The sequence below is a fragment of the Phalacrocorax carbo genome, chromosome 1 (assembly GCF_963921805.1).
Source record: "Phalacrocorax carbo chromosome 1, bPhaCar2.1, whole genome shotgun sequence".
NCBI lineage: Eukaryota > Metazoa > Chordata > Aves > Suliformes > Phalacrocoracidae > Phalacrocorax > Phalacrocorax carbo.
In genome coordinates, this window is record NC_087513.1 from 100,670,186 (window position 1) to 100,690,001 (window position 19,816).

The 19,816-nt window shown below is 37.6% G+C and overlaps 1 protein-coding gene across 3 annotated transcripts in view; it reads left to right on the forward strand.

The window, feature by feature from the left end:
* Nucleotides 1-19,275, forward strand: part of EPHA6 (EPH receptor A6) — a 520,098-nt gene extending 500,823 nt beyond the window's left edge. For all 3 annotated transcript variants that reach the window (XM_064468758.1, XM_064468741.1, XM_064468750.1), the window contains 3 exons: nucleotides 3,841-4,034; nucleotides 6,363-6,512; nucleotides 8,468-19,275. In XM_064468758.1, coding sequence (XP_064324828.1) covers nucleotides 3,841-4,034; nucleotides 6,363-6,512; nucleotides 8,468-8,582 — 459 coding nt within the window. In that variant the 3' untranslated portion in view covers nucleotides 8,583-19,275. The remainder of the gene's footprint in view (nucleotides 1-3,840; nucleotides 4,035-6,362; nucleotides 6,513-8,467) is intronic.
* The last annotated feature ends 541 nt before the right edge of the window (nucleotides 19,276-19,816 follow it).

The following is a 19,816-nucleotide window of genomic DNA, read 5'->3' on the forward strand; positions in this document are numbered from 1 at the left end:
TTCCCACAGCCATGGTTCTCAAGACCATCATCAGTGTTGAAGACCAAGGCAAAGAAAGCATTAAATGTCTCTGCTTTGTCTATATCCCTGTTTGTGAGGTGACCATGCTCGTCAAGTAACAGGCCAATATTACTCCTGGCCTGCCTTTTTCCATTAACATATTTTAAAAAGCCCTTTTTATTGTCCCTCACAGTACTGGCCAGCTTCAACTCCAATTGAGCTTTCACTGCATGAATTTGCTCCCTGCAGTGGCAAACAGCATCTCTGTAGTCCTCCCATGTCACCTGACCTTGCTTCCACTGGCCATATACTTCCTTTTTTTGACTTGTTTCTGGAAGAAGATCCTTGCTCGTCCAAGCGGTCTTCTGCTTCACCTGCATGACTTCCTACACTTTGGAATTGCCTGTGCTCTTAGGAGGTGGTGCTTAAAAAGTGACCAGCACTGATGGACAACAGCACCTTCCAAAACTTTTTCCCAGGGAACCTTACTAAGTAGTTCCCTGAGCAACGTGAAATCTGCTCTCCTCATGTCCAGAGTTGAGGTCTTGATAGCAGTTTTACTCCTGTTATAGATTTTAAACTTGACTGCTTCATGGTCACTATGGCCAAGGCAGCCACATGTTGCCACTTGACCCATGAGACCCTCTCTCTTAATAAGCAACAAATGGAGGAAGGCATCTTTCCTGGTCGGTTCCCTTAGTACATGTACCAAGAAGTTATCATCCAGTTGGTTTAGGAATCTTCTGGACCTGTTGTACCAGCTGTGGGGTACTCCCTGTTGACATCTGGCAGTTTGCTAATGTTGGAAATTGTTATGCTGATTGCTAGAGCTATTGCTATATCATAGAATCATAGAATCGTTAAGGTTGGAAAAGACATTTAGACTCTTTCATGATTAATGTGGTGTTTCTTCAACCTTTAAACCAGCAAGGAAAAAGTAATTTAAAAGACTTTAACATATATAATCTTTACATATTATATGATTTTATATTGCCAAGAAAAATGTAATACTTCTTCCCTTTTAGGTATATGGACATTCAATTCCTCTGTTCAGAGAGAGGTGCTGTGCAAGTAGCAAAGCAGGAGTGAAAATAAATAAATAAATAAGGAACTAAAAAGCTCTAATTCTTTGAGATTTGATTGCCATTGCAGTATTAGGCACTTATCACATCTTTACTCTTGCTTCTTAGACTCTAAAAATAATGCTTCCTTTACAAGGGATACTAATGAGGCAATATTTGTAGTTTATTTTTTAAATGTGCTGGTATTAATGAGAAATTATAATTATCCCAGTACCAGCTGGCATTTCTCTTCATGAAATGTTCCTTTTGAACAAGAGAGGAAACAAAATGCACTGTAGCTTCTTTTCCAAAGATATGGTAAAATAGTGTGTGTCAGAGAAAATATAGTATCTGGAAAATTGTGGCTGCTTTTGGTTTTTTCCTGAATAATTTATTTCAGAAAAACCTCATCAGCTCTCTATTGTTTTGTCGAGTGAGTGCTATATGTCTCATAAAATTAGAGATGCTTTCTCTCAGCCTTAAAAACAAAATACATTTCAGAAATTCATCATTTGCAACAGATACAGTTAAATTTAAAGACTATGATATCTGCATTTCTGGGCTGCTAAAGATTGCCTTTTCAGTGACAACCATCAACTAAGCTATACCCCACACCTATGTTTTATGAAGCCACTTTGGACAGACTGCTTGAGATACGTGAGTTTTGACGGGTTTGTGAATAAAATTTCATGCACATGGGGTTGAATTTCACCCCCTGATGATATTTTTTTCCTGTAGCAGCCATTTTGGCAGCCTGGATTTTGGACCATTGAAGTAAATCCTAGGGAGATAAAACAAGTAGCCAGAAAGGCAGGTGGAAGGATTATCATATTGACATATCATTTACTGCTAGACATCACCTCTGTACATATGCAGCCAGCCCTCTCTGCACAAATGTGATCTGTCAGTAGACGTGGTGCTTGAGGATATGGTTTAGTGGTGGACTTGGCAGTGATAGGTTAGTGGTTGGACTCGATGATCTTAAGGGTCTTTTCCAACCTTAATGATTCTATGATTCTATGATTCTATGATTCTACTCACAGGTGCATAAAATTCAGAGGTCCCTATGGCAAGTAATGCTGCCATTTGAGTAGCCTGTACTTCCCAGGGCTGTTGCCGATGGGTCTGAAACTTACTCCGTGCAAATCCAATTCTGTGCCCTGTTGCAAACACTTGTTTTTCATGCATAGGTGTTTCTGCCAGGATATGAGAGGACTATACACTCTAGGACCAAGACACCTCATTTTATAAATCTCGGGACACCCAGCTGTGTGCAGCTACAAGACTCTTGTTCCATTTTGTACCATGCTATGAAGGGGAGCTAAGATCCTAATGTAGCTTCATTAGTCTTATTTATTTATATAATGCTTGCAGCATAACCATTAGGCATTGCTAAACACAGCCAACAACATTAATGCAGAATTCAAAAAGAGAATAAGGATATATTCCAGGATAATAAGATTGAATATATTGAAGCTACAGCTAGTGCTATAAAACACTGATTTGCTGCAAACAGTTTAACGTACCCCTTTCCAGCTTCATTAATATGGCTGCAGCATGTACATACATCCGTGTGAAAATGATAAATGTCTCCTTAAAGCAGAGTGGGTATAAATTTAGCAGGTATGTTTCTCATAAGTGCACTGTGTTATTATAAACATTGTGTATAATCATTTATACTTTAGAGAATATTTAGCATTGGTTGGATTTTTACATGGAAGGGTTATGTGTGTGTGTTAAGGTTGGTCTTTTTCCTAGCATTGTTTTTGATCAACCGCTTATTATCCTTCCATTCTTTTATATACAATAAATCCTGCCTATGCCATTTCTATCATCTCCACTGCTACTACCACTCATTGCAGAACCTAGTAACCTTTTCTCTTGTTTTTCAAATCTTACATAAAATGAATCCAGCCAGCTTTTCATGGACCTTACCTACTTTTGCTACCTCCTATCACACAGGGCTGCTAATGCCCTTTCAGACAATGTTTTTTGTTACCAGTGCTACTTAAAACAAGCCTCCCTCCATCTCTGATCAAATGTAATTTCTCATACATGTGATTTATCTGTGACATCAGACCCATTTCTTTCCAAATCCTGACCAAACACATTTTCCACATCTGCTGAGTCTGGAAGTTTTACTCACTTTAGGGCATACAGTAACACCATAATTTTATTAACTACTGTTTAGTCATAAACAGCTTGGACATCCAGGTTTCTGACAGAGGCTGTGCAAAATAATGTTGTGCTTCACTGTAACTTGGTGCATGGGACATTGCCTGAATTAATCACGCTGTAACTATCAGCAGAAACATAGTAACCAAGTAAATTTGCCAGGTGCTACAATGTGCATTTGTAGTGCTTGATTATATCGTGACATTGTTAGACACTAACGGGATGCAAATGTTAAAGCACCCCAGTATGCAGTGGCCATACGAGGTCAGTTTGTGGCCCTGTGATGCCATTCAGTACAACAACAACCTGAAGGGGATGAAAAAGATAGTGATACTGGTAAGTTCTCCTCTTCCTTTCTTGGCTGTTTGAAGAGGATTGTTGGAGAGCCTAAAAAAGTGTCTACTGTGTTTCATATGCCTACAAAATACATTGCATCTCCTCTGGTCACACTCCTGCCCGTCGTGATTCCCTCAGTGAAGGCCCAACAATGCATAAAGTGAGGGTGGCTGTGCCATTAATTGTTATCACTGGTTTCTAACTGTCAACTTTATGCTATCCTTACAGCATTTAATGCCCAGGAATCATATGCATTGTATTTCTTTAGGTTATACTGTCTATTGAAGAAGGCTACAGGCTTCCAGCTCCCATGGGCTGCCCAGCTTCTCTTCACCAACTAATGCTTCACTGCTGGCAAAAGGAGAGGAACCACCGTCCAAAATTTAGTGACATTGTCAACTTCCTAGACAAACTGATCCGCAATCCAAGCACCCTTCATAACCTAGTGGAGGACATACTTGTGTAAGCCTCTTTTTGGTACTTTTTTCTTGTATAATGCATGGTGGCTATCGTTAGATGTTTTAGGGCATTAAGTAAGAGTGGGGGAGAGCAGCGAAGTTCTGAATTCACAAATAACTGTGAGCCCCTTTTAAGGTTTGCTTTACTGTTAATACACTGTTGTAAACCATGCAGATTATATTAGGCTTTTTTTTTTTTCCTGAGCTCTGTTTGTGCACTGTTTATCCTTAATCTTTGTGAATCTCTTTGGGTTTTTTGTTTTGGTTTGGGTGCTTCTCCTATGTTTTCTCTTTGTAATCTTCTTCTCTATTCAATGGCCTGTCTCTCCATCTGACAGTGCTCAAGCAATTTCTGAACTGTCTTGGAGTAATTTCCTGCAGCAAGTAGTTGTGGCTTAGCTTCCTAATCTTTATTTATCTGCAGTAGAATGGCAGCAGTGACCAAATAAGAGATTATGCTATTACCATTCCACAACAAATTATTGATGGTGTTACCCAAATTTTTTTCCATTAATAATATTACAGAAATGAATGCAGCCACAGGGGAAGCAAGATTGGGGTGGAATAATTTGTCAATTTCTGTAGGCTTAACTGATCCAAGCTGTCCCTGGATATCAGCTGAAATCAATGAAGGTCCAGGTGGCCTCACTCTCTTCATTAGCTGAAATTGGCCTTAAGATAAAGGTGCTTTGATGGAGACTTCCCTGGGTTAATAAAGGGTTCTCAGTCCCTGGGTGGATCTTGCTGGGAACCTCAGTGGGTGAAGAGGGTTTTTCTAATATGCTTTGGAGGAGGGCTGAGTGACAGGGCAAAGACTATGGCTGGTATCTTGCTGTGGGAAAGACTGAATGGAGAGGTTACGAAGAAAACCTAGAGTTAGGGCTACAGCTGTTTCATCCACAACAGCCTAGTGGAACGTGTGGGGGTTTAATGCCTGTACACTAGAGTTAGTAGCCTCTATGTGTATGTGCATATAAATATGTGTGTGACTTGCCACTTGTACCTGGGTTGCTTTATTTAGCATCAGAGTGCTGTGTGCTTACCTATTCTTATTTTAAAGCATTACTTAAGATCCAAAAACTTATGCCTGTTTTCTTGCAGTTGAGCTCTTACTGAGCTCACCTGCTTGGGAAAGGTCTTCTATTTATTTGGGAATGCTTGATGCAGTCAGTCTGAATTATTATTTTGTTACTTTTAACTTGAGACATCAGCAGTTATTCTGTAGAATTGTACAATCGTAGAGCAATTCAGGTCAGAAGGGACCTTGGTAGGTCTTTAATTGAGGTTTGTACTTAACAGTGTTCTCCTGTCTTTCAGTTTCTATCGTTTTGATAATATGAATGAAAACCAGTGTGTTTAATGTATTTGAACGTGTGTGGTTGAAACTTGGTATGTTAAGATACTAGGATGTGTTGCTTCCTACATTCTACATAAGTCATGTTCCATCAGTTAACATTGGCTGGCTTTTGCTGTCTAAATTTTCATTTTAAATAAATTATATCTTTCTCCTATAGGGTATTATAAAGCTTTTATAAACAGCAGTGTGCTTTTTCTGCATTCTGTTCCTACAATTTCTCTACACAAAATGCACAAAGTCAATGGAGATTGTGAGCTGTCACCAGTGTGGTATACAACAGAAGACTGGAAATATATGCCCCAAAATTTGATTTTTTTTTTTCCTCCCCATCTTTCTGTTTCAGTTGCAATAATATTAGGGAAAAGAACTGAAACAAAAATGTGACTAAATTAGCTCCTTCATTTTTATTTGCTACTTTATATAATTCTGTGTAAAAGTGAAGACATTAAACTTTATTTCTTTCCGCGTTTAGTTTTAGATTTTGAACACTGTAATCAAAGCACTCCTATTGCATAATGGTTTGGCAACAAAGAGCCATTTGGAGGATTTTTTTTGTAGATAAATGTAAAAATCATCTCAGAGTGTTTCAATATTTTTAAATTGTATCTCTTGTTAAATTTTGGATTTTCCTTTACTTTTACCACTGTGTTTACAAATTATCATCCTGAACACATAAAATCTGTAAAAGAAATCCTCTGTGGGAACAAAAATAAGGTCAATGGGAGAGATCAGTTCCTCGGTTTGCTACTGAGCTGCAGTGCTTTAAAAAACTGTTTAAGTCGTGCAACCTGACAGATTGACATGATTTGTAAGTTTTAGATGATGGGTTAAAGTGATCCACAGTTAAGATCTGACCTTTACAGCTCAGCTTCCTCTCTCATTTCTTCTGTCTTTTCATAAAAACAATGTCTACCAGAGTAAATCAAGTGTCATATTTTGTACTGTTCTGGTAACCTTTGCATTTTGTTTTTATAGAATGCCAGATTCACCTGGTGAAGTTCCAGAATATCCTTTGTTTGTTTCAGTCAGTGACTGGCTGGACTCCATAAAAATGGGTCAGTATAAAAATAACTTCATGGCAGCAGGTTTTACAACTTTGGATATGGTTTCAAGAATGAGTATTGAGTAAGTATGTAATCTATTATCCCTACAGTGACTAAGCAATCTGAATTTCTTTGGATACTGCAGTAACATAATTATTGTGGTGTATGAAACAGTGCTTTCATTTCCTTTCCTACCTAAGCTAATAAAGGACAAGTAGAGTTTTTTATCAAAACAATGCAGGAGAAAGATGTGATTAAGAGACCCAGAACTGACAGTGTCATTCTATGACTGTACCAAACACTGCCAAAGATCAGGCAGAGACCATCCTTAAATGTTTCCTGGGGAATCGGTTTTGATCTAGACCACTGAAATAAGTGGCAAAAATCTTTTCTTATTTTGCTGTGAAAATCATCAAGTCCATGTCAGTCCTCATGTGGAAGTCGTCCCACACCTTGGTGCCCTTTTTAAACTATCTCTGATTCCCCCCTATCATTTTTGAAATTAAAACACTGCACCCAGTGTATAAGGGTTTGGGCAAACTACAGATTAATATGGTAGCATAATGATACGATCTGTTCTGTTCTCTATTCCCTTCCCATTAATTCCTAATCATTTTTTTTGATGCTGAGGCTATCTGTATTAATAATGGTAATGGTCAGTTAAGACTCAGTAATTTGGCCAGTGGCCAGTCTTTCAGTGTTCTTTTATACCCACATCATCATTAGACTCTACAGACTTCTTGTACCCCAGTGAGTTTGCAGAAAGATTTACTATGAGTTTTATTATTAGGTGCTTTTTTCTGGTTGTTCCTCAAGTGCTTTTTTTAGCCTGCCTTACTGTGCTTTTACAGATAATCTGCCTAAGGTTATCATCCTTTCTACTTTCTTTAGATACTGCTTCACTTTTTTGAAAGATTCCTTCTTTTTTCAAATAACCTCTGTTAACCGCAGGCCTGCTTGCTTCTTTCTCAGTTTTATCAGGCCTTCCTTGATAAGTGCTATGCGTAGTTCCTGCATTTCTAATACTGCTCCCCCCTGTAAAGGTTTATTCTTCTAGCTGACTCTCTTTAGCTTCTAAGATCCTCAGTATTTTTGCATAGTCCCTGCTGACCTTAAGTGTTGTGTATCATCTCCCATGTGGATGTTAAGCCCAAGTACATAATAGTTGCTGTTATTCTGTGGCTCTTCATGTGGAGGATACAGAGCCAGGTATCTTGAACTGCAAATCTGAAACTCATAAAGGTCATGCCTCATCCCATGAGCTCCTTTACTAGTTATAATGTCAAACAATTTTTGAGTGCCTAAACAGGCGATGTCTGCTGTGTCCCAGCATGGGATTTGCACAATTGACAAGGCCTGTCTGAAGATTCCTGCCTTTGCCACCTCTGTGATATTTCTCAGCATATTGCAATTGGTGATGTTTAGACATCAATGAAACTAGTGGATTATGCTGGACACTGAGGGCTGTTGACTTCATTCCTGCCAAAGAGTCAGGCTCTGTGGGTGAGCTACCCCCTCTGGGGTACAGGTCTAGATGAGTTGAAGGGAAACCGGGAGGGAATTCTGGGCTAAGCTGGAAGATTCACTGCTATTCTGATCTTTAGTCCATCTCTCACCACCATTTCCCAAATCATCAGAAGCACAGCCTCTGTTATTTTAGCCTCAGGACTGCAAAAGTGAGTGTATCAGCCCTGCAAGTGTAAGTAGGAAATATTTGCTACTAACACATTACTAAAAAGGGGCTATAAGAACCCACCTCTTAGGTTCTTCCTCAAGATTTGGAAAAATTACTTGACCATTAGTATCACAACAGATACAAGTGCTCTAGCTACAAGATGCTTTTTTTTTTCTTAAATGGCTGTCTTTGAATAGATTTGGAATTGACAGGTGCAGAAAACTTGAACATTTGCAGCATTCTTGTCCCAGTCAGGAGAGTAAACTGTCCTGAAGTAGAGCAATTCATCATATATTTATAGTCTTGTGCGTGCAAGAGGCTTTACTATACTTGCATCCAAGATGAAACTTTTTATCTTGCAGTGACGTTAGAAGAATTGGAGTTGTACTCATTGGACACCAGAGACGAATAGTCAGCAGTTTACAGACTTTGCGGTTACACATGATGCACATACAGGAGAAAGGATTTCATGTATGAAAATACTAGAATCAACTGTGTTTTGTGCCTCAGCATTTCTAAAATGGAAAAATATTCTCATTCTTCCCTTCTGCTCTTCCCAACTTCAAGAACGGCAGTCTCCTGTTCATATTATGAATCTACTTCTATGTTAATGCTTCCAAACTGGAATTTTTAATCACACTGCATAGCTCCTCCGCCAGCTATCTGCCGATAAAATCCTGGCCTACTGCAAGACTCTTGCTACACATTGATGAATAACTCAGCATGGATGTGTAACTTTGTATAACAGTATTTGGGAAACTTTCATGAACTTACTTGAAAGTAGTAATCTATTTGGCCTGGTGTGGCTTCTTTATCGATGTATTTAGAGTTTGCTGGTAGATCAAAAAGTATTTGACTTCTTTCATGTTCTGTGACCATGTAGCTTCCAATACCAAATGTGCAATCAAGAAGTTTGACATAAATATTTATTTTATCTCTTAATTAAATCCATATGTATGGGTCCTACTGTTATATTACTTTATATAATTTAAATGCTGGTAAGCCGGTGCCTCAAAATGTTAGTATTGTTTGCAGAAATGGCTGATGATTTTATGTAGCGAGTTTTCATTGTGTGAACAATTGGAAAGAGAAAGTGGGAGAAATGTCTGAAATCTTAAGGTCCTTGATTTTTAATTACTTTTAATTACTTAAGCACTCGACACTTTTTATGCTTTAAATTTTAGATTAGGTTGGAAAACTTGCTCATCCTTGGGATTCTTTACCATCCTAGACCTTCTTTTTTCTTTTTTTTTTTCTTTTGTAATACTCAGCATTTTCTTCTACGTGGCAAACATTCACTGGAAAAACTGTAACATTTCCATAACCACGTGTAAAACATGGTTGTCAGCTATATCGTGGCCACATAAGACCTCAGAAAGCTTTCTGTTCCAAAAATGCAGGCCTCCACTGCTTGAACTAAGCATAATTTCCACCAGTGACAGTAGACCTTAGAGGGCCAGCCATCAGGGGGTGATGTGTTTATTCCCATGGGAGCAGGTCGGCCATATCATCCTCCAGTTGAAGGCAGTGGTACAACCACCAACTAATGCTGGAAGTTACATGCTGCAGTATTCAGTTATCTTGTACACAGGCAGAAAAGGAGATGTAGGACAGCAGTGTAATATGTTGCCTTGAGTCTACTTCTAACTGCTTTTAGAAGTGAAAAGCAGACTCTGCTGAAATGGAGCTCTGCTTACCACAGGCTAGATCTTCATTTAGTACCGATATCTAAATGACATCGAAGACGATTAACTTTAGAATTCTTCAATAGCCATATTTACATGCAAGAAAATGGCTGCAAAGGCCTAACATAATATTTGTACCTCTCTAAGACTTACAGCTTTCATGTTTTATTCAGACAACTTACACAGACATGCTGGGCTACATTTCCAAACTTTTGCATGGGATATGCGCTACTGGGAACAGGGGAACGAGCGCATGTCTGTATGCTGTAGAAGTTGCTGCAGATCTACACGCGTGTCACATGTAAATTGAGTGCAGATGCTTTTGTTGATTTATACATGGTTTGGAGAACATTTTTGAGTTACGTGGCATTCCACTAAAGCATTACAACTCTTCTGTTAAAACATGCATTTGGGTAGTTAGTATAGTATATGTGTATATCAAAATGAACTACTTTATGTAATCATAATGATATTTACTGCTTAATTTACAGCTTGTAAATCAAAATGTATGTCCTAACTCTTGAAAAGGCTGCCATTGTATAGTGGTTGCAAAGAGGAAATTCAGAAAGTAACTCAAAAGATTATGCTTCCAACCACTCCACAGAAAGGCATGCTAGGCCTGATTCACTGTTGTCACTTTATGTTGGAATAACTGCATTAATTTAAGTGGGATAATAGTAGTCCACTTAGTAAATTTTCCTTTCTTTCATTAAAAAAAACGAAACACCAAACAAAACAGATTTAACTGAGGAACAAGTCTTCTAAAGATCAGGATTCACCAGTGTTCTACAATGCCAATTTGATGAGCTTGTTTAAAGAAGGGCAGCTCCAGTCTTATTACAGCTACAAAGGTAATTGTGCCAGCATGAGTAGTCCTGCTGAACTCAGTAGGACTATACAAGCATGTGTTTTTTGCAGGATCATGGGCCTGGGGGGGGGGAAGCATTTGTTCATTTCTGCGACTGTAACTGGAAAAATTTTTCCCCAGTTCTACATCTAAATAATTTTTTGGTGAAAGTTCTCTAATGAAAGAAAATCATACTTACCTGAAGCCTTTTTTAAAATACTATCATCACAGACTAATTTAAAAATTTATTTTCCTCTATCATTTTATTATCCATTTTGCCTGTCATTGTTTCCATGGCCAACAACGTAGCAACTGTGGAAGGAGCCCCTCTCACAATTAAACACACTCCTGAGGAGGTATGAGTCTGTTATTTGTTAATGGGGTTTCAAAATTGCTCATAACTAATTCAAACCATGTATGTGCACTTCTAAATTCTCCTTTGCATGTTCTTTTCATTCCTGGTAGTGTGACTGCAGAGCGGGATGTTACGTGCACACAACCTGGATATATTTCATGGAAATTAATCTCCAAATTAATTTCTACTGAGAATATATTTTCAATAGAAAAAAAATATAAACATATTAAAACATTTATTAGTCAGATGTATTTTTTTATATAAACAAGAGTTTGGGTAACCAGAAAGGAAAGAACAAGGGATTCCTTGGGTGAGGACATTTATTAAAAACATTGTAAATTCAGGATTCTGTGGGTTTATAGGGCTTGGTTTTTCACTGTTGTTGTGGTGCAGCATGACACTTTTATAATAGCTACCTTGATCAAATGTACATTTTCCCCATTTTAGAAACATTTTATTTGCTTTTGCTCCAATTCCAAGCCTATGCTTGTTTTGGGGGTTATTTTTTTCCTCATTTTTTCATTTAAAAACAAACAAAAACCCAACAGGTGTTATTTTTCAAATGTGAGCTTAATTCTGTGCAGGCCACAAATATATATGTGAAATCCAAGTAACTCTCTTTGTTACAGGGGATGCTTTCTTCAGGTGAAAATTGGCTTTAATTATCTTGCGTATTGCAAGGATGTACTGTAACTGCATTTAGAGTTTAAATTTAACAAATGTAAGCAAATCTGAAAGGCTGTTTTTGAGAATCTGGCCCATGTTGCAGAGTGCTTCATGACTAAAAGTACTCAAGTTCACAAAATAAAGCGTGCATGATATGCAAGCCAAAAAAAAAAGGCAATCATTAAAATGTGGACATAAGGAAATAGTTCTAAGTTATTTATAAGCAATATCCATGTGTAGATTTTTCTCATAGATCTGACTGTCATTAATCTAGAATAAAATTCATCGATCTGTACTGTTACCACTACTCGTGGATCAATTAAGCCTCCAAAACATAGCTTAAGTGACCAGGTTAGTGACTCTTGGCCAACAAGGGCACTGCCCCAGCTGTCCATCATGTGCCAACCACAGTGATTCCAAAGCTGACTGGCAAGCGACTTGCATGTCCGTGCAGCTAAGTGGGGTGGTCATCTAACATGGAAACCACATCAGTCATCCTTACTCAGGCTATCTCCACCTGTCTCTCAGAGTCCTGAGACCTATAAGAAAGACTTCTTCTCACCTAATTTTGGAGGTCTGCATTTGAGCTAGACATCCAAAGTTCCCTTTTAATCAATGCAGAGAAGTGGGCCCTTGTAGTATGTGAGTGATCTGACAGATGTTGTTATTTAATTCTGCGTTAGATAAATTGTGCCAAAGAAGCACCTGTTTCTCTGCATTCAAAGAGATCAAAATGACTAGCTCATAGCCAGGCATTTGTCTTTGGTCAGATGAATCTCATGCATTGATCATATCCTGTCCTTATGCTGAACCTGTGAAAAAAGAGAGGATCTTGTCCATAATGCTGGTGTTAAAACTGAATTAGAAACAGCAGAAAGTTTAGTAGATTTTGCTCTTGAGGCGTTTGCACATTGGAGTTACCGATAAGCAACGGGACTCCATAAGGTGAAAGGAAGAGAATTGAGCTATGTAATTTAAATTTTTCTTAAACAAAAGTTATCCTTTTTGTTTTCCGTGAATGTAAATTCAGTGTCTGTCCAATAAAAGCTTAGACACAAGCTATGCTTTAAAACATCAGCCAAGACTTTTCAGCATAAGGCAAGCCTTTGATTGCAAATAGTGCACTCAACAATAAATTCAAATAAATTAGTTGCTCTGGACAAAGCACTCTGTGTCCAAAATTGTATCAGGTATTAGCTGGATTTTTCTGACATGGAACTCATAGACTGTAGTACTTCCATTTTTCTGTAATTTAAGACTGACTATCCATTTTCCATTTTCTATATGATGATCCTAATACTGGCTCCATTAATTAATTTTTCAATGCAGATTCATACAGGATCCAAAAGTCATAAGTAATGTACAGACCCCCTTTATACAGATGCAGTAGAGATTTACTATGTGGAATAGCTGGGACTGTGGAGGGGCCTAATAAGACTGTATTAACCACAGCAATTTCCATGTTCGAATGACCCCATTGGACCATATCAGCCACCAAGTTAAAGCAGCATAGAACATACTTAATGTACTTGTACTGAAGACCAGTTGCTAAATTACAGCTGGCCTCATTGCAAACTGAAGCATGTAGTTAGCTGTTTTAACTCAGCTGATGGAATGGTTCTATGGGACACGTTCTGGCAGCTGAGAATTTCTCTTATGAACACAGACTACCTGTAACTACCCTGTCATGGGCTCAGTCTATCCTGGGATATGTCCTGCAGAGAGTGGAAGGGAGGACTCGCTTATCATTCAGTCCAACGCATCTTTTAGAGTAACGTAAATTAGAGTCTTAATAAAAAGTCTGTCTTGCATTGCATCTTCTAGGAAAAGCATTAGAGATACTTCATTTATGGCATTTGCACATGGTTGAAGAGCACTGTATTCTCTTCTACAGTTTTCTTCCAGAATACCTATGTTCACCAACTATAATTGATCTTTCCTGAATAAATGGCAAAGATTATAACCTTTTTTTTTTCTTTTTATAATGGTACTATTATTTTTTGAGAGTGAGGGAAAGATGTGTTGGGCTGGGCTAACAGTAGGACAGGGATCTTGAAATCTGGAGAGACAAATGAATCGGAACTGAAATGGAAAAAAAATCCCTAAAGCCTAAAATGAGATGAAAAAGGAAGAACTGTCCATATTGTGCTAAGGAGTTCTAACAAAAAGCAAGAGTTGCATAATACCATTCCATGCGCTTACAGCTCACAAATATCTTCTACCGTCATATACTGTATTTGATAGTGCACACTGCTCATCCATGAGTGCCATAGTTGTATATAGATCCTCAGATGATGGACCAGGATATATTGAGCACGTTACATATATAAAATATTTGCCTATATGTATATGAAGAATTGTAAATGTTTATCATAATGTCTGAGATTTTTCAAACCTGCAGAATTAATTACCTAACTCCCAATAACGTTTCTGGGGTTGATCGGCTCCATTGGCTTTTAAAATTTTTAATGGCATGCACTGTATGAGTATAGTACTTCCCAAACTTCCTTGGCTTGTTATCTGGAAATGGACAGCCTCTCTTCTCCTCCACAGGCAGAAAAAACAATTTCAAACTGGCTTACAGAAAGCTGCCTGGTCACCTGATGCTGAGCCTTCTACCGCCACCCCACCAAACCCCTTTCTACTGATTCTTTTCTATACAACTAATTACTATAGAAATTGTCAGTCATCGTAAAGGGGAAGCCTGTGCCTGTGAGCCAACATCTCTAGTAAGATGTAGTCCATACTATAAAATGTTTGAGTCCCTCTGATGAAGTCACCAAAGATGTTTAAACAGTATATAAATTATTGTCTTTTAAATAGTCATTTATAGACATTTAACCTGATTAGGAGGTTAAAATTAGGGAAATTTTCAAGGGAATATCATTAAGGATACACCAGTTTATGGTATAAAAAGATGATCTGAATTTTAGAAAGGAAAACCAACAAAAATGGTTGATGAAAAAACATGAGGTTAAAAATGGATTAGAGTTAAAATATATTTCCATATTTTATATGTGAAATGGTGTTAACGCCAGTTCAGTGAAATGTATTTGTGTGGTATGTTCCTTTAAATATCCTACATGAGTATCTCTTACCGTTCTTTCCTGCAAGAGATTTCCCAAGTACATATCTCTTCCAGAAAGGTTTAGCATATTATGGGATTTTTCATACCTCTGTAATTAAACTGGAATAAAAAATGCCAAGTCATGACACTGAAGATATGGAAAAAAAAAACTATTAAAAAGATCAGTCTCGAAATCACTTGAAGTTTTCACACCTGTTCTACTTTGTTCCTGTCCAAAATTTTGACCTATGTCTAAGCAGCTAAGCACTTTGACTACTAGGTAACTACACATGCGTCTCAGTAATAATGTATGTACTGTGCCATGCTCAGAAACTCCTGAATTTGTAAACAATTATGTGTTTGTGCAGCTTAATTCATATAAAGAGACTGATTAGAAATGGGACTATTTACATGAGTAGAGTTGGGCTTAAGGGACTTGCAAATCCAAGCCCTTATAAAGTATTTGTAAGACAGCATGAGATAACATATTTTGACACTTTTTATAATGTCAGTACCACATACGGTTTCCTTGAGGAGTCCAGTATATTCATTGATATTATCAGAAAACCTCTGGCACATGTTGTTCTTGATATATGAGGAGATATTGCTGAGCTTTTTCTTCATTTGGGAAATACTGCACATTTTGGGGAATATTAATCTCCAACATGCACATCAGCTAGCTGATTACAAATTTGTGACTAAACTATAGTATGATGCTAATACTTCTCATTATTGGCAATTCAGTGAAGAACTGCTAAGCAGCAGCATGTATGTTGAGCGGTAGATAAGCTAAAAACCCTGGGACTGAAAATCAAAGAGAAATCTCGCTCTCTGTATTCTGAACTGTGTGATGCCTGGAACCTTAGCTGTATAGAAAGTAACCTTGAGTCTAGAATTAGGAAAATCAAATCTGGGGGAAATCTGCATTGGAGTCCAAATATTCATTTCTGGTTGTGAATAATGAAAAAGTGCCCACTGAAACAGTCTAGGGGGTATTTTCATAGTACCATCACCACATAATGCTCTGAGGCTCTTCTACAGCAGTGGTAGGAAAAGAAAGCTGTGTGCTGGTTTTCCAGGGTCCAGCATATGACAAAAAAACAGGTAAAATAGTTATAATTTAGATTAGAACCTCCAGTAGACACAATTCTACAACTGAAAGACTACTTGTTCTTCTTGGTGCATACTGGCTTTTTTGAGAGGAACCTAAATAAACAGTAAAGAGTAGATCTATCCAGTTGATAGTGGCTTACAAATGGAATTTTCAGCTTTCCCTCATTCAGACTGAGCTCTACTTGAGAACGATAAAGAGGCAAAATGGAAAAGCAAAACAGGATTTTTTTTTAAGAAGTTGAATGGTCCAAGCTGTATAAGTTACTGTCATGGTCCCTTTACGTACAATAGGATTAGCTGAAAAAGACAAAGCAGAGCCAATATTTCAAATATGTAGATTATTTTAGTTACTAACTGCTAAATTCATGAGTTCCAGTTTTGTCTTGGGAAGGTTCTGCTCTAAAACACCTGCTACTTCCAAATCCTGCTGAAGATTTTAATGAACTTTTTGATGGAGTAATTCCTGGGACAATGATGTAACTGTGAGGAATTGAATGTTTTGGTGTCAATAGACATGGTTGTGCTGTGACCAAAATTCATGAGTTTGTTACTGACTTCAGTGGCAGTGGGATGAAGCCCTATGTTCTACATACTGTATGTAGGATCCAGCTCTCCAAACAAATTCTCCTTTCCTGCATCCCACTACTTCCACGGTTGTTTTGTTGTTAGAGAACCAGAATTTATTAGGACATATGCTGTCTTGGCATTCAAGTGTATCGCTAAAACTTTTTGCTAGTTTTAATTTCTCTGTTGTGAGTTTCAGGTTGAGATGTAGGTTGATCCTTCAGGGCGTGATCCAAAGTCAGTTAAATCCATAAGAAGTTGTCGATAGGCTGAAACAGGGTTTGGATCAAAGGTTTCTATAAAGTTGCATGGAATGGATGGCCTCTAATGGGAGAGAGTGCACCGAGCATAAAAGACAAAGCTACTACCTCAGGGATGTGATGAAATAGATTATGATTACCTTCAACATGGCAGAGCTGAACTGCAAGGTACAAAAGGTGGTTGCTGCACTGTTGTGTTATCTGGAATGGGCTACCATCTCTGAATTTGGAATAAGTATTTAAAATGACCCACACATCTAATAAGAGTATCTAACAGAAATGTTTTGGGTTTTTTTTTCCCCTAGAAAATTCCCCAAACTCCTGGATTTCAATTCAAACCACCATCCCTATCAAACAAAGGAACCTACCAAAAATAGGATTTGCCTATCTTTCTTTTCTCCTAAACGTATGTCATGATGCAATATGATCTCCTCTTCATAATAGCAGTTCTAGCTGATCATCTGCCTCTTTGAACAAGCTGTTTCGTACTCGTAGTGCATTGCAGTGTAAGTTTTGAGATTTGACAGTTAATGAAAGGCACAGTAGCAAATAAACTAATGAATGCCCTCCTACTGGTTCTGTTTACTGGACTCTTTCGTTAATTCCCTATCTCAAGAAAACCATCCTATTCTAAAATTCCTAACACGTAAACGCGTCAGCATTTTAAAGTTTATGGCCATAATTCCCTATCTGCTTCTCCCCAAGAAACAGTTGGCTTTGAATTGGCAGTGCAGCATTTTTAATACCATTTCTTTTGTAGAAATTTCTTCTTCCAACTTTTCTACATAAGACGCAGAGGGCTATTTCACATTAAAAGTGGGAAAAGTTGTTCCTTGGTTAACTGTGGTAAAGGAACTGGATTCAGTCAGTACTTCAGTAGATATTGTTCTTACCTGTGGCTGCTTCTGTTGAGGCCAATGTCAAAATTCTCTGATGGTATCTATTACATCACACACAGTGATGTCATGACTGAAAACCAGGAAACTAACAAAAAGGGCTTATTTGGTGCAGTACAACTCCTATTGACTTCGGTAACAACGACAGGTACTCTGCACTTCTCAGGATTGCATCTGCAGTTTAACAAGGAAAAAAAAGATCTTTAAAAGATCATGTGAAACCCTATTTACTGAAAGGCAATAGTTTATTTTCTAGCAAAGCAACCTTCATTGTTTTGTCATCAGTTTAAAACAAAACAAAACCACTTTCATTTACAGAAAAGATGCAAGAAAAATATTTGACTACCTTCCAAAAATGAGCTTTGTTTTTCTCTTGGACGATAATGTGGTTGGTATGTTTACTCAGGATAGCCTCTATTTCTGTGTGTTGGTTTTAAACGTATCTGAATTAAAAGGGGTTTTAATCTCTGTCTCTTCTGTGAAATTAGATTGTACACAACTAAATATGACTGCTCTTCATAGTCTGCTGTTCTAGCATAGCCATAAAATGTATCAATGTATGTGTATATATAAATAACTATTTGATGACAGACACTTTAGATTATATATTTAAGCAGCCATGTCAAAACTTTAAAGGTTTGACTTTAAAGGCTTCAGAAGTAATGGTATAATCATAATACTCGCAAACTATTTTACAAACAAATCGTGGCCTCAGCACCAGATCTCATATCCTTACCAGTAGTCTGAAACCTGCTTTTTCTTTAAAGACCCCAAATAACATTTGTTTTGCCATTGCTTCTTTCCCTCTTACCAAGACGTATTTGAATAATGACAACTACCTGTAACTCAATCTTCACCATTCATCTCACAGAAAAGCAGCCTTGGTACCGTACCTCTAAGTTGTATCTTCATCGCTCTGAACTTGTGTAGCATTGCACACAGCAAGCACGATCAACGCATTCTGAGAGACTGAACATTTCACATCTGGTATCGTTGGTTTCCCCCTGGGACTGCCTCACTGTTCAGAATGACTTTTCTTCACGTAATATATCTCCCATAGATGTTCCCACTGCCTTTTTCTTTCTGCCTTTTCGCCAATTTATGAGAGTATTGTCGGAATAGCCATGGAAAAAAAGCTTAACATACTGATTTGCAGTCCCAAGGGGAATTTACATGAGAAGTGAAGTTGTTATTATTTACTGAAAAGTGGTGTTATCTTTTTCTTTAATTAGTATTATTATTCTATTCCTATGATAATATGATGTTCCATGTAAATTTTCATGTGCTGGCATGCCTACAAGTTAATAGTGTAATAGAATGCTCAGCTCTCAACATTAGGATGTTTTTAAGGTGAATTGCATTACACATGCCATCTCTTTGCAGAAAGAATATGGGGTTTGGCAAAGCTACCTGCTGAGCAACATAATAAGATTTTTGTACAAAGTACAAGTTACTGATTATTATTGTATTTTATTTTTCTATGATTTCCTAAGAGGCATTATCAGGTCTTACAGATGGGGTAAGCCTTTTTATTAAGATATTTATTAGCAAATAAAAGTTAAAGTACTGGTGGTTATTTTTGAGTTAATGGTGTTTGTTTTACCTTAAGTTACCAATATAATGATACATGGTGAAGCCTGTCATACATGATCATGCAAAAAAATCCCAGCTGCTTAACACAGGGTGGTGTACTAATAAAGATGGACCGGCAATATGTTCTAACACTTGAGATGCTTCAGGGTGGTGTTGTTTTTTTTTCAGCTAAAGAATGCTTAATCATAGTGGCCTCTTCTGTGCTTACCACTGAGAGTTTATGCTCTGATGAATGCTTTATTAAAATGCACATACAGTTAACAACATCAGGAAAAAACTAACCACATCAGAAGTTCCAAACAGCAGCACTTTCTCCTTCTTGAGAAATGCTGGGAATCTGAACTTTAAATAGATTTTAATGTGCAGGACTGTTCACCCTCCTTACGGTGGTTCACTGAGCCATGCAACTCCTTCTCTAGTATTTTTCAGAACTCTCACTGACAAATGCAGTTTTAAAACTGATCATCTTACGTAAATAATGCCAGGGCAATAGACAGTGATTCAAAAAGAAGTGAATGTCATATACAGTAATCAGACCCTACCTCAAAGATCTTAAAATTATAATTAGCCTTTAATTTCACAACATCACATGCATGTAATACGAAACTGAACAGAAGCATGTGTAGATTAATAGGAAATGAATGTCAGATATCCACATTCCGTTA